This window comes from Notechis scutatus, chromosome 1 (genome assembly GCF_049901735.1).
Source record: "Notechis scutatus isolate UNSWTSFEM ecotype Mainland chromosome 1, rNotScu1.2, whole genome shotgun sequence".
NCBI classification, from domain to species: domain Eukaryota; kingdom Metazoa; phylum Chordata; class Lepidosauria; order Squamata; family Elapidae; genus Notechis; species Notechis scutatus.
The window spans coordinates 327,055,862-327,068,418 of record NC_142009.1 but is presented as its reverse complement, the minus strand read 5'-3'; the positions used below and the strand labels follow the sequence as shown (position 1 = coordinate 327,068,418).

The 12,557-nt window shown below is 45.2% G+C and overlaps 1 protein-coding gene across 8 annotated transcripts in view; it reads right to left on the bottom strand.

Annotated features, from left to right (window-relative positions):
• TCF3 (transcription factor 3) overlaps positions 1–12,557 on the bottom strand; it is a 123,477-nt gene that overhangs the window by 11,520 nt on the left and 99,400 nt on the right. For 4 of the 8 annotated variants that reach the window (XM_087952630.1, XM_087952632.1, XM_087952631.1 and 1 more), the window contains exons 12-17: positions 11,810–11,868; positions 10,903–10,981; positions 7,876–7,949; positions 6,533–6,724; positions 3,958–4,087; positions 2,979–3,126 (exon numbers count right to left, since the gene is read on the bottom strand). In XM_087952630.1, the coding sequence (XP_087808756.1) occupies positions 2,979–3,126; positions 3,958–4,087; positions 6,533–6,724; positions 7,876–7,949; positions 10,903–10,981; positions 11,810–11,868 (682 nt within the window). Of the gene's footprint in view, positions 1–1,766; positions 2,006–2,963; positions 3,127–3,957; positions 4,088–6,532; positions 6,725–7,875; positions 7,950–10,902; positions 10,982–11,809; positions 11,869–12,557 lie in introns of all 8 variants that reach the window. The other 4 variants (XM_087952626.1, XM_087952627.1, XM_087952628.1 and 1 more) reach the window with 2 other exon arrangements.

The following is a 12,557-nucleotide window of genomic DNA, read 5'->3' as shown; positions in this document are numbered from 1 at the left end:
GTGGATCTGGATTGTAAATGCAGCCGCCTCTCTTGAGGAAAAGAGTCAAATCTGCCAAGGTAACCCCACGGGATGGGTTTCCAAAGAAAGGAAGGTTAGATGCTCACATGCACAGCCAAGCACTTGCAGCATTCCCAGAAGAAAAATTAGCACAAGTACATTTGGTTGGGAGTCCATCTTTCCTCTAGGGGAACCGCTGAGACCCATTTAAAATTTCCTTTCCCCTTCCTCCTTCCCAGGACGTTCTGCATCCTACAATCCTGACAGTCACCCTTGATTTCTACCTTTGCAGGGATGGTTTCTGAGGTTTAAATTGGGATCTGGGACCACGGTGGGATTGGAAGACTTGGGTTATAGACAGAAAATGACCTTTTTTTTTTTACAACCTCACACATTTCAATGTAGGTAAAATCCCAGCTCCTTTTGAGAATCTTTCACGGCTTCAAGTTGCGGGTCCCAGGTCTTAAAACTACCCGATCTTAAAACTAGAACAAGCTCGGACACCAATGTGTCTCCCAGGTGTATATTCTCTATTCTCCTTGTATACCTCCTTATCAAGGTATCACTCCTGGTCCAAATTCAGTCATTGCTGGTGAAGGGCAGAGAGAGAGAGACAGCCTAAAGAGCTACACCACAGACTATACCGCATGGTCTTGAGACTACTCTAGGCAGAGGGATTTACGGTAATATATTTTCCACAGGGAACTTTCCTCACAGGACGAGAAATGCTCCTACCAAGACAAGATCTCGCCTGGGGAAGCAGAGATAGTAACTTTGAACACACGGTAACCATTTCTTTTCAGCATTGAGGGTTTCCCAAACCCTAAATCTACACTTTACTACAGGTACTCCTTGACTTACGACCACAGTTGGGCCCAAAACTTGCTAACATTTGTTAAGTGAACTTTGCCCCGTTTTATGACTTTTCTCAGCACACTTGTTAAGGGGATGATGGCAGTTGTTAAGTGAATCTGACTTCCCCAATGACTTTGCTCGTCCGAAGGTCGCAAAAGGGGATTCCATGACCCCAGGGCCATCATAAATACACGCCCCCTGGCCAATCGGCTGGATTTTGATTGCGTGGCCATGGGGATAGGCTGCAACAGTTGTAAATGGGAAACATGGCCATACGGCGCTTTTTTCAGCGCCGTTGTAATGGTCGCTAAACGAATGCCTGTAAGTCGAGGACTACCTGCACTTAAAAGGCGTATACAAAAAAGTGTTCTAGGAGGCTGGGGCTGGAAAGGACTTTCCAATCGATAAGAAGGACAGGGTATATATGGTTTTTGCTGTGAACTCATCCTCAGTTTGTATGCATGAGGAACTTGACCTTTGCAGACCCTGCCCTTTCCCCATATTTAGCAACAAAGCGCTGAGGTTCCCGGTGGGCCGCCCTCTACAGCGCTAAGTAGCAGAGAAGGAAGGAGGGAGAGAGAAGCAGAGTCCCCGTACAGGCACGAGGCTGGCTGGCATGCAGAAAGTGCAGCTTCTTTCTTTATTCCAAATGCAACACAGGAATTACAGGGGATGCAAAACAAAACGAAAACAAAACCAAACCAAAATGGAACAGAGAAGTAAAACACAAAACCAAACTTGAGGCATCATCATTAAAAATAAATGAATAAAAGGATGCAGGAAAAACGTCAGCAGGGTGGAGAGTGTCGGGCAGGCCTGCCCAGCACGGTGGGCCGGGGCAAGGTTGAAAGGATCAGACAGACAGCCCCATGCCGTTCCGAAACGTCACCACGTCGGAAGCCTCCACTGACCTCTAACTTGTTGTTCCAGATTCAGAATAACCGACACGGCCTGATGTAGGATTAGCAGTTTGGTCTGTGGTTTTTCGCTGTTAAGGTGTAGCTGGCACATGCGCCCAAGCTCTTTAAAGGCCTCGTTGATGTCGCGGACCCTCAGGCGCTCCCGAGCGTTATTGGCCACCCGCCTCTCTTTCTCGCGCTCGGCTTTTTGCTCTGGGGGAAGAAGGTCGTCCTCCTCATCCTCATCTTGACTGATAATTTGAAATAAGAATGAAACAAGGAGAAGGGGGACATTTTTCGTGTGTGCACACCTCGGCACCGGAATATGTTCACAAAAAAAAAAAAAGGAAAACTGTAATACATATAATACACACATGTGCGCACCCCTACATGCACACACAACAGAAACAAACACATCACAATGGTTTTGTTTTTAAAAAAAAGATAATTGAAAAGGAAAGGTAGACATTAATCTATTTTGCCATCTTTGGTCAATATTTACTACATGCATGTCTGACAGGCCTCCCCCCTCTGTCCCCCAATGTTCTGTTGCTAAATAAAATTTGGGTCGACTGTCCTAGAGCACATTTTACATTTGTGTGAGATAAAAGAGAGGGTCAAGGAAGTAAGCCATGCCTTTCTCCTCTACTTAGGACCTTCACAGGAAAATGGCAGCCGGGGGGGGTGGGGGGAAACAAAGGATCAGGGGAGATAAATAGAACCAAAAGTTACTAAGTCAAATTGTCTCGGGAAGTCGGTCCTGCTTCTCCACAATTTCTCAGGGAAAAGTAGCAAAATTTGAAAATATGCCTGCACCTAATAAAACTAAAATTGATTTGAAAAAATAAAAAAATAAACAATGCCAATATCTTTTCTGTTCTTTCAATTAGCCAGCCAAAGGAATTGCCTGAACTGGAAAATTCCTCCTCTGTGAGGGAGATGGATGGCTTCTTAATTTGATAAATAAAATTGGGGGGAATAGAGGTTCTTCCTGATCCGTTTCTCCAACAAGACAACCTGCCCCAATTTTGCGAAGACATTGGTCCATTAATAATCATAGTAGGTTCCTACAGGTCTGAAAACTGTGGGTGGATTCTCCCCAAGACTGAAAGATTTTGAAGGAGGCTGTTTTGCCTTAAGCTTTCTTTACAGGGTCAGGATTTTGTCCTGCCCGGCTAGCCTCCAAAGGGAACAGAGAAAGGTTGAGACCTGTTCAGTGAGCACCTTGTTCTGGTTCGAGATGGCTTCAGTTCCTTTTTCTCCTCTTCCGAATTGTCAGCCACTGACGTGTTTTCGTCATCCTCCTTGTCCTCCCGCTTAATCTCGCTGGTGCCGGAGGAGACGCTGGCCCTTCCCAGGCCCCCAGTCAAGCCTGCAATGGGACCAAACCAAGTAGAACGTTGACCCAAGGGTAAAATGATAAATGTAGGAAAATCACCCTTTCTCCTCACCTGAAACCTGAGGAAAGTTGAAGTCTTCAGCATAATTGTACTTAAAGCATCAGACTGGAAACCAGAAAGTTGTGAGGTCTACTGGGTGATTTTGGGCCAATCCCCAGGAGACTGTGAGTTCTAGTCCTGCCTTAGGCATGAAAGCCGGCTGGGTGACTTTGGGTCAATCCCCAGGGGACTGTGAGTTCTAGTCCTGCCTCAGGCATGAAAGCCGGCTGGGTGACTTTGGACTCTCAGCCTAAATCACCTCACACGGTTGTTGTGGGGAAAATAGGAGGAAGAAATATTCCACATGTCCACTGCCTTGAGTTATTTACAAAAATAATAAAGGCAGGATAAAAAAATATATAAAAATAAAACATCTTAAATAAATAATTAATGAAATATTTTTTTTGATTCCGAGTTGCAGATTCACATGAAGAGAGAGATCCCAAAAGTTTTTTGTTTTGGTCAAAAGGTAACTAGGCATCCTTAGTTTTTTCTTGAAAAGGCATTTTGCTTTTCATTCAAGAAAAAAACACCCTTTGGGACAAAACCATGACCTGGATGACTGAGAATCTCCACAGACACGAAGAGGAAGCATTAGTTTCATAGAGAGGAGTCCGTGGTTCCTTTCCTTGAATTATAAAAGGAAAATATCGACTGTAATTTTGCCAAGAGGTTAATATGCCAGTTGTCCGGCACCCTACCTTGCACCAGCCAAGAGACTGGGGTTTGAGAGTCAGCATTCGAATCGTGCAACTCAGCCTTACCGCTAAAGGCATCTGAAGACTGTCCTCTGCTGAGGTCAGGAAGCGAGCTGGTCTGGGCAGGGAGAGCAACATGGTTGTGGAGAAGACCAGGATTGTTAGAGAGGCTGTCTTCGGGGTGACCTCCCCCGACCTGCCAAAAAGAACAGCAACAAGGTCCAGAGAGGCCAGTAGGTCAGTGATGCTGAACTGGGGAATTCTGGGAGTTGAAGTCCACACATTTCAAAGTCCCCAAGGTTGAGAAACGCTGCCTTAGGCAGTGCTAGTGAGCAAATGTAGAAATTTGAAAAGGGGCGTATCAGACCCTCTTTTAAAGCCTCTGTTTTTATTAGTAAACTACAGCAAAAGCCTCAGGAGCAAATGGTTTAATAATATGCCAGGACTGTTTTAAGTACTGGTTGTTAATCAAACAATACAATTCAGGTTTGAACATCAGCTTCAACCATAACAACACAAGAGCACACAATAGATACAAACTCAAAGTAAACCGCACCAAACTTGATTGCAGGAAATACGACTTCAGCAATAGAGTGGTCAATGTCTGGAATACTCTACCCGACTCTGTAGTCTCTTCCCCAAACCCCAAAAACTTTAACCTTAGACTGTCTACTATTGACCTCACCCCTTTCCTAAGAGGTCTGTAGGGGGCGTGCATAAGCGCACCATCGTGCCTACCGTCCCTGTCCTATTGTTTCTCTTATTCTTTTATTTTTCTTATATGTACCCATTTCATGTATTCACAACTATGTATACACTTATACTTATTATCTTGTAAACAATTGGCAAATCAAATAAATAAAATAAATAAATAAATAATGCTAAGCCATTAGTCCAGTATGGCCTTAGATGGGGAGTCTCTGTGGATTTTATCTGCAGAATATAGACGGCAGTGTTCATCTCCTTTTTAAGTCCAAAGATATTTCCATAGTCATGTGGCCAGCATGATGTCAGGTAGCGCTGTTATCTTCCCACTGAAGTGGTACCTATTTATCTACTCACACTTGCATGCTTTCAAACTGCTAGGTTGGCAGGAGCTGGGGCAAGGACGGGGAGCTCACCCTGTCGTGTGGTGCTTGTGGCTCGAACAAGGGCTGCTGGCTTTCCAGCTGACAAGCCCAGCGTCTTAACTGTTGAACCATCGTGCTACCCAGTACACCTATATTATGACTTCATCTGATGTGTGAATAAGGTCTATAGTTAGGAATTTTAGATCTAGCAGCCCTCTCGTAGAATCCTGAAGTTGCATTCTGACTATCAAATGCTATGTCAAAAGCAAGTGCCTGAAGGGCATGGTTAGGAAAGGGCAAGACGATCGCCACAGCGATGTTTACTGGAGCTTTCAACTGATTTTGGGTGAGTCATGAAGCATGTAAAAACAGGCATGTAAAAATAAAAAGAAATCAAGTTCTACAATATTGTGGGGTCCTTGGTGCTCTCTGAGCTTGGTGGTTTTCTGGCAGTTTTGGTTTCATTACCAAATTAGTAACAACGTAAGTGCAAAGCTGATGAGATTGGGGGGGAAAAAACCATTTTACCCAGGCTTTATATTAGACAGTTTCCTACAACCAAGCCCTGAATAACCACCTTGATGTTTTGTAGGATGCAGAAAAAAAATCCCACTCAGCTGTGAAACTCTAAAGCTGTCAGAGAAAAGTTCGATAGAATTATGTTGCTGAATGTAAGGACCATTGGAAACTTCCTTTTGATACCCTGACTTCTGTCCCTCAGCCATGACCTTATATCATAGAATATTCTCTTTTCTGCCTCGACTGGTACAACAAAGTCCCAGCCCACAATGAAAGGGTGTTAAGTTTGGTAGGACTTTTGAACATGAAGAATGTTACACAGCCTGCAAGAAGCATTTTTAACCTGGACAGCCCAGTGGAGGACACAAGAGATTAATCTCAATCTCCAGTATCTACAAAGAAAAGGTGGTAAGAAAACTTTTGATTGCTAGTTATACTAAACTAGATTAGTCATGGAGAACTCTCCTGATGCTTTGGACCAACCAAGTCCCACCAACCTGCCACAAAGAAGACGGGGGTCAAGCTATTCTCCAAAGCTCCTGAGGGCAGAATAAGAAGCAATGGGTGGAAACTAATCAAGGAGAGAAGCAACTTGGAACCAAGGGGAAATTTCCTGACAGTTAGAACAATTGATCAGTGGAACAACTTGCCACCAGAAGCTGTGAATGCTCCAATACTGGAAGTTTTTTAAAAATATGTTGGAAACCATTTGTCTGAAGTGGTGTAGGGTTTCCTGCCTAGGCAGGGGGATGGACTAGAAGACCTCCAAGGTCCCTTCCAACTCTGTTATTCTGTTCTGTTCTATTTCTATTATTTCTATTCCTATTCTATTTCTATTCTATTCCTATTCTATTCTATTCTATTCTCTAGCTGTATGTCTAAAGTCAATGGATTCTAGGAACTGTGGACCAAAATGCCTGGATCAGGTGGATTAATAGTCAAGTTATGCAAATAGGCTTCTTTAAAGAGCTTCTTGAAAGGAGAAGCCATAAAGTTTTAAACGATACAGCATGTCTGAAATACACCCCCCCCCCCCCCAATTCCTATCTTACCAAGTTCGTATGCCGACTAGCAATTGGCAAGACAGAGGCCGGGGAGAAAGACTGGCTAAGGCTGCCCACAGAAGTGCTGTGCGCAGAAGCGGATGCCAATAAGTCGTGAATGTCCCTGTGGTTGGTCTGGCCCACTGCGTGGCTCCTCAGCACATGGATGGCTTCGTCCAAGTGGTCTTCCATTTTGTTTTGCTTGAAGGGCGGAAGAGAGGGAAAGACTGTGAAACAGGAGTCCACCACAGACCCTGCGGGGAGGTGGTGGAGTGCGGGCCAACAGTTGAGATTCAGGCACCAAACCAAGCATGAAGTTAAAAAGCAAACACAGACAACATTTGAAGATTGGGCACAAGGCTTTCTTTACATTCCTGATCAGGTAGGCCAATGATGGCTAACCATTTTTGGTCTCCCGTGCCAAAAATTGTGCGCACATTAGCATGCACGCACTTGCGTGCCAGCACCCAGAATGCAATGCGCCCACCTCCTGTGCATGCGCATGCAATCCCCCCACCCCCACCATTTCCTTACCTGCACTGTGCCTTACAGCTGATTTTTCGGCTGGTTTGAGGCCTTTTTTTGGCCTCCCAGAGGCTTGGAAAAAATCTCTGCAAGGCTTTTCAGGACGAATAATATGCCCGTTTTGTCACTTCCGGTATTACAGGAAGAAACGGGCCTATTTGTCCTGAAAAGCCTTGCAGAGGCTTTTTCCAAGCCTCTGGGAGGCTAAAAAAGGCCTGAAACCAGCAGAAAAACTAGCTGTGTGGCGTGCGCATGCGCAGTGAGGTAAGTTTACGCCTGAGCTCGTGTGCCGGCACAAATGGCTCTGCTTCGCCATCATGGAGGTAGGCCATTACTAGGCTGATTTTTCAGGCAGAAGAACCAAGGCTAAAGAGATGGCCGCTTTGGGGATATTATCAAGAATAGGCTGGTGGACAATCAAACTATGCTACTGCTAAGGTTGCTAGGTCCACTGTTATCTGCTAGAAATTTGTAGGTGATCCTTGAGTTACGAGCACAATTGGGAATGGAAAATTCATTGTTAAGCAACGAAGTTATTAAATGGTTAAATGATCATGACTTGTGACCTTTCTTGACAGCTTCTCCATTGACCTGTCAGCTGGGAAGGCTGCAAATGGCGATCACATGACCCTGGGATGCTCTAATCTTTGTAAAGGTGAGCTGGTTGCCAAGCACCCAAAGTCCGATGATGTGACCACAGAGAGGCTGCTTTTTCCAGTGCCATCATAACTTTGAATGACTGGTAAACGAATGGTTGTAAATCAAGGACTGCCTGTAATTATTTACTGCAAAAACCAATGGGAAGTATGAGGTTGAGGGATACTTACCAAAGTATGGAGGGTGCCTTCGTAGCTTGGAGATAAGGCACCCTGTCCACTTGCTCGGGGCCACTGCGAAGAACCTGAGTAGAGGACAGACAGTAGGGGACATTTCGCCCATTAGCAAATACATTTGATAGACAGACAGCAAAGACATCCTTTCTCTTCACAACTGCCAGGATGATAGAAGTAGCTCAGGGATGAACTGTGGAGTTTTTGGTGCTCTCAGAGCTGGGCTGTTTTTGCAGACATTTCATTACCCAGCTAAGCAACATCATCAGTGCATTGCAAGCAAACAACCAAACAAACTCTGGGAGCATTAATTACTCGACACTTCCAGGATACATCAAAAGCCAGGTGGAACTTCGGGAGTTCCATCAGGATCAATCGCTCTTTACAGCCAGTTTTATTCAAACTCAGGAACTTTGAAATATGTGTGGACTTTCAACTCCCAGAATTCCTCAACCAGCATGTTGGCTGGGTAAGTTTGCAAGCTGAAGTCCACAAATCTTAAAGGTGCTGAGCTTGAGAACCGGCGTTATAGACTTTTCTTTCCATTGGAAATGTGCACGCTTCCCTGTCACAGAAATGTCACAAGGAAGCATCAACCACATCTTGGAAATGCATGTCCTGTTTTAACGATGGCTTTTTCCATCTACCTAGAACAGGGCTGTCAAACTCAAGGCCCGGGGGCCAGATGGGCCCGTAAAGTGCTTAGATCTGGACCGTGGGGCCACCCTTGAAACAGCGAAGGATCGGCCTGCAATGCCTCTGCCAGCGAAAACAGGCTCCCGAGCTCCATTTTTGGCCAGATGGTCTCCTGCAATCCTTGAAAACAGGGTGTTTTCGGAGGCTACCACAACCGAAAATGGAGCTCAGGAGCCCATTTTCGTTTGCATAGTACTCAGGCCACCACAGGCACCTCCGACAAGAGTTGGAGCTGGCCATGCCCACCCACCCCCCAAGGTCAAACACAACCCTGACGCGGCCCTCAAGGAAATCGAGCTTGATAACCCTGACTTAGAAGATAAAAATTGCACTGTAGTCTTCTTTTGATGTATCATTTAAAAAGTCCCGACAAAATGAATCGGGCAGGGAAGAAGATAAAGAAGATGGAATACAGGTCAGTTTTTACAAGCCACAGTGCTTAGTGAAGATGATTGTTTATGAAAACCGACTTGCCATGAGTTGCATGCAGTTCTTCCATGTGACAGCAGGTGGCGCCAACAACCCACAAACTTCAGATCAGTTGATTCACACATATACCCTGAAGCTATAACTGTGCAGCTAAGCCTTAATAAATCTCAGACTAAGGCTGCCTCAGTCTCAGGTTAAGAGGACATGTTGTGGTCCAAGGGTTACCTTTAGCTAGTAGTCTTAAGGAAAATTCACTTGCGTTTCATTCTGTTGTAGTTATTACACATCCCCTTAGGTCTTCGGAAGTGGGCAAACCAACAGTATAGTAAACCGTATTTCCACACCACACTTTTCAGTCCAGTACAAAACCAAGATAACAGCGCTCAGTGATGTCATGCTGGCCAGATGACTGTGGAAATGTCTTCAGACAGCGCTGGCTCAATGAGCTTGAAACAGATACGAGCACCACCCCCTAGAGTAAGTAATGACTAGTGGAGTAAAATCCACAGGGACTCCTCTTTAACTTTAACTTTACAAAACCAAGAATTTTAAATCACTTTCAGCAAAACCTTCTATTAGCATTAGTTAAACCTACAAGTACTTATCTGTATTATTCCCCTATCTCATCAGAGTTCTATTCACATGCAAAAAAAAATCAAAGGACATATTTCCACCATGTCTTAAAGAAGGGGGAAGAAAGAACTCCATTGGCAACCAATTTGAGTGGGTATAGTAGTTTGATTGAGTGAGTCTATACTAGTGTCCTTTAAACTTGGCAGTCTGAAGATATGTGGCCTTCCAATCCCAGAATTCCCCAGCCAGTCATGCTGGCTGGGGGATTCTGGGAGCTGAAGTCCTTACATCTTCAAGAGGCGAAGTTTGAAAAACACTGATGTAGACCTTGCTCAATAGCCTGCCAAGGGGGGAGCTTACAAAAACCGAACACTTTCCTCATTTTGCTGAATCCAGACATTTGATACAGATGGAGGTCCTAAACTGTTTGCACGGACACCCTGAATTTTGCATGTTACCCCAAATTGGTTAATGGGGCTAACACTGGATCAGTTTCAGAATAATCAGGATTTTATCTTGAAACACTCATTGATAAAATGCCAATCCCAGCTTCTCCTCTGAGATTTCCGCGCACTGTTGCTTGTTCTAGATTTACCGTATATGCCGGCGTATAAGACGACCCGGCGTATAAGACGACCCCCCAACATTTCCACTCAAAATATAGTTTGTTATATACTCGCTCCCTCTTCCGCACGCCTTCCACTTTTGCACTTTTTTTTTTTTTGAGGCACTTTTGCGCACCGTGGAAACGAATCCCGTGAAGCCGAAAGGAGCAGCCAGCCTTCTCCCAGCTCCCAAGGAAGCGAGGCTCGCACCGCCCGGGCTCCGCTGAGGTATCCGGCTGGGGCTGTCAGGAGTTGTTACCGCTAGCGCGGCTCCAGTCCCGCGTTGCCTCGGGAAGGGAAAGGCAAAAAGGAAGAGCGCGGCGGCGCTTTGCAATGGCAGCAGCGGCTCCTGGTTTTGCCTTTCCCTTCCCGAGGCAACGCAGGACTGGAGCGCGCGGAGCCGCGCCAGCGGTAACAACTCCTGACAGCCCCAGCCGGATACCTCAGCGGAGCCCGGGCGGTGCGAGCCTCGTTTCCTTGGGAGCTGGGAGAAGGCTGGCTGCTCCTTTCGGCTTCACGGGATTCGCTTCCACGGTGCGCAAAGTGCCTCAGCCGCGGCAGCCGCAGTGCTTCCCAATTACTATTTGCCGGCGTATAAGACGACCCGGCATATAAGACGACCCCCCCAATTGGAGGCATGTTTTTCAGGGCAAAAAAGTCATCTTATACGCCGGCAAATACGGTATACTGCTTTTCCATAGGCAAAAATTTTACAGCTTACCTGTTATTCCCTGAGGGGAGCCCACCGGAGTGGATGGGTTCGAAGAGAAATTATTGCTAGAGTGATCTGGAGAGTAGATCTGGGGAGGAAGGAAAAAGAAAAGTGTTTGGGAGAAAGAATGGAGGAAAAAAAATATATAATGCTTAAATGTCTATGGAGATTCTCAGTCATCCAGGCCATGGTTGTCCCAAAGGTGCTTTTTTTCAAGAGGCAGCTGGACTTTCTGATTTTTCTTTGAAGACGTTTTGTTTCTCATCCAAGAAGATCAGAGCTGAAGAAGCTTCTTGGATGAGAAGCGAAACGTCTTCAAAGAAAAACCAGAAAGTCCAGCTGCCTCTTGAAAAAAAGCACCTTTGGGATAATGCTTACACACTTCTGAAAAGCCAACTCCTCTTTTTTGCTCAAGGATGGACAAAATTGGGAGCCAGAATTTCCATTACTAAGCAAGGCAGTTCTTAAGGGAGTCATGCCCAATTTTACCACGATTGTTAAGCAAATCACGGCAGTTGTTAAATGAATCACATGGTCATTAAGCACATCCAGCTTCTCCCATGGATTTTGCTTGTAGGAAGCCGGCTGGGAAGGTTGCAAATGGCGACCACATAACTCTTGGATGCCTTTGTAAATACATGCTGGCTGCCAAAGTGCCCGAATTCTGATCTTGTGACTAAGGGCGAGGATGGAGCATAAGTCACTTTTTTTTTTCCAGTGCAGTTGTGACTTTGAATGGTCACTAAAGAAATGGTTGTAAGCTGAGGTCAGCTTGTAATAAACAAACAATTCTTATACTTGTAGTTCCAACAGTTCTACGTTGTGCTAGTTTTGGAAGTCTTCCATATACAACGTACAAAGCGTCTGCAGATAAAAATAAAAAGTTATTAGAATGAGAAATCATAATGAGACTTACTGAAGCTAATGCTTTTCCAAGTGCATCTCCTGAACTGCCAGCGGTGGTTCCTCGATTACCTGAAGGAAGAGAAGAATTAAAATCAGGAAGGACCAGGGGTGGGATTCAATTTTTTTAACAACCGGTTCTGTGGGCGTGGCTTAGTTGGTGGACGTGGCTTGGTGGTCATGTGATTGGCTGGGCGTGGCCAACTCAACATCGCTCACATCGAAGCATGCATCTCCTCCCCTGGCCTCTCATGATTGTGGGGATGCTGCAACAGTCGTAAGTGTGAAAAATGGTCATAAGTCACTTTTTTCAGTGCCATTGTAACTTTGAATGGTCATTCCACGCAAGCAAAGTTCCAGCAAAGGAGGGGGAAAAAACCTCCAGAGACGTTCCAGAGACAGGAAGTCTAGTCCTGCCAAGAATGTAATAAGGGTTAATGGAGAGGCAGTTTCCGTAAGCAACACCAGAATGTTTCCTTTCTGCCTTCCTTACAGGATTAGTCCAGTAATTTCTTCTAACAACCGGTTCTCCGAACTGCTTAGAATGTTAACAACCGGTTCTAGCGAATAGGTGCGAACTGGTAGAATCCCAACCCTTGGAAGGACAAATAAACAAATGGAATATCAAGCCCAGAAATTTTAGGGCTATGAATGAACCAACCACAAGAAATTCTGAGTTTGGACATCCCTGCTGAAAAGTATCTGTAAAAACTTCTTGAATATGTTTGCTTTGTTGGTCCTAGAAACATATTGAGTATTCT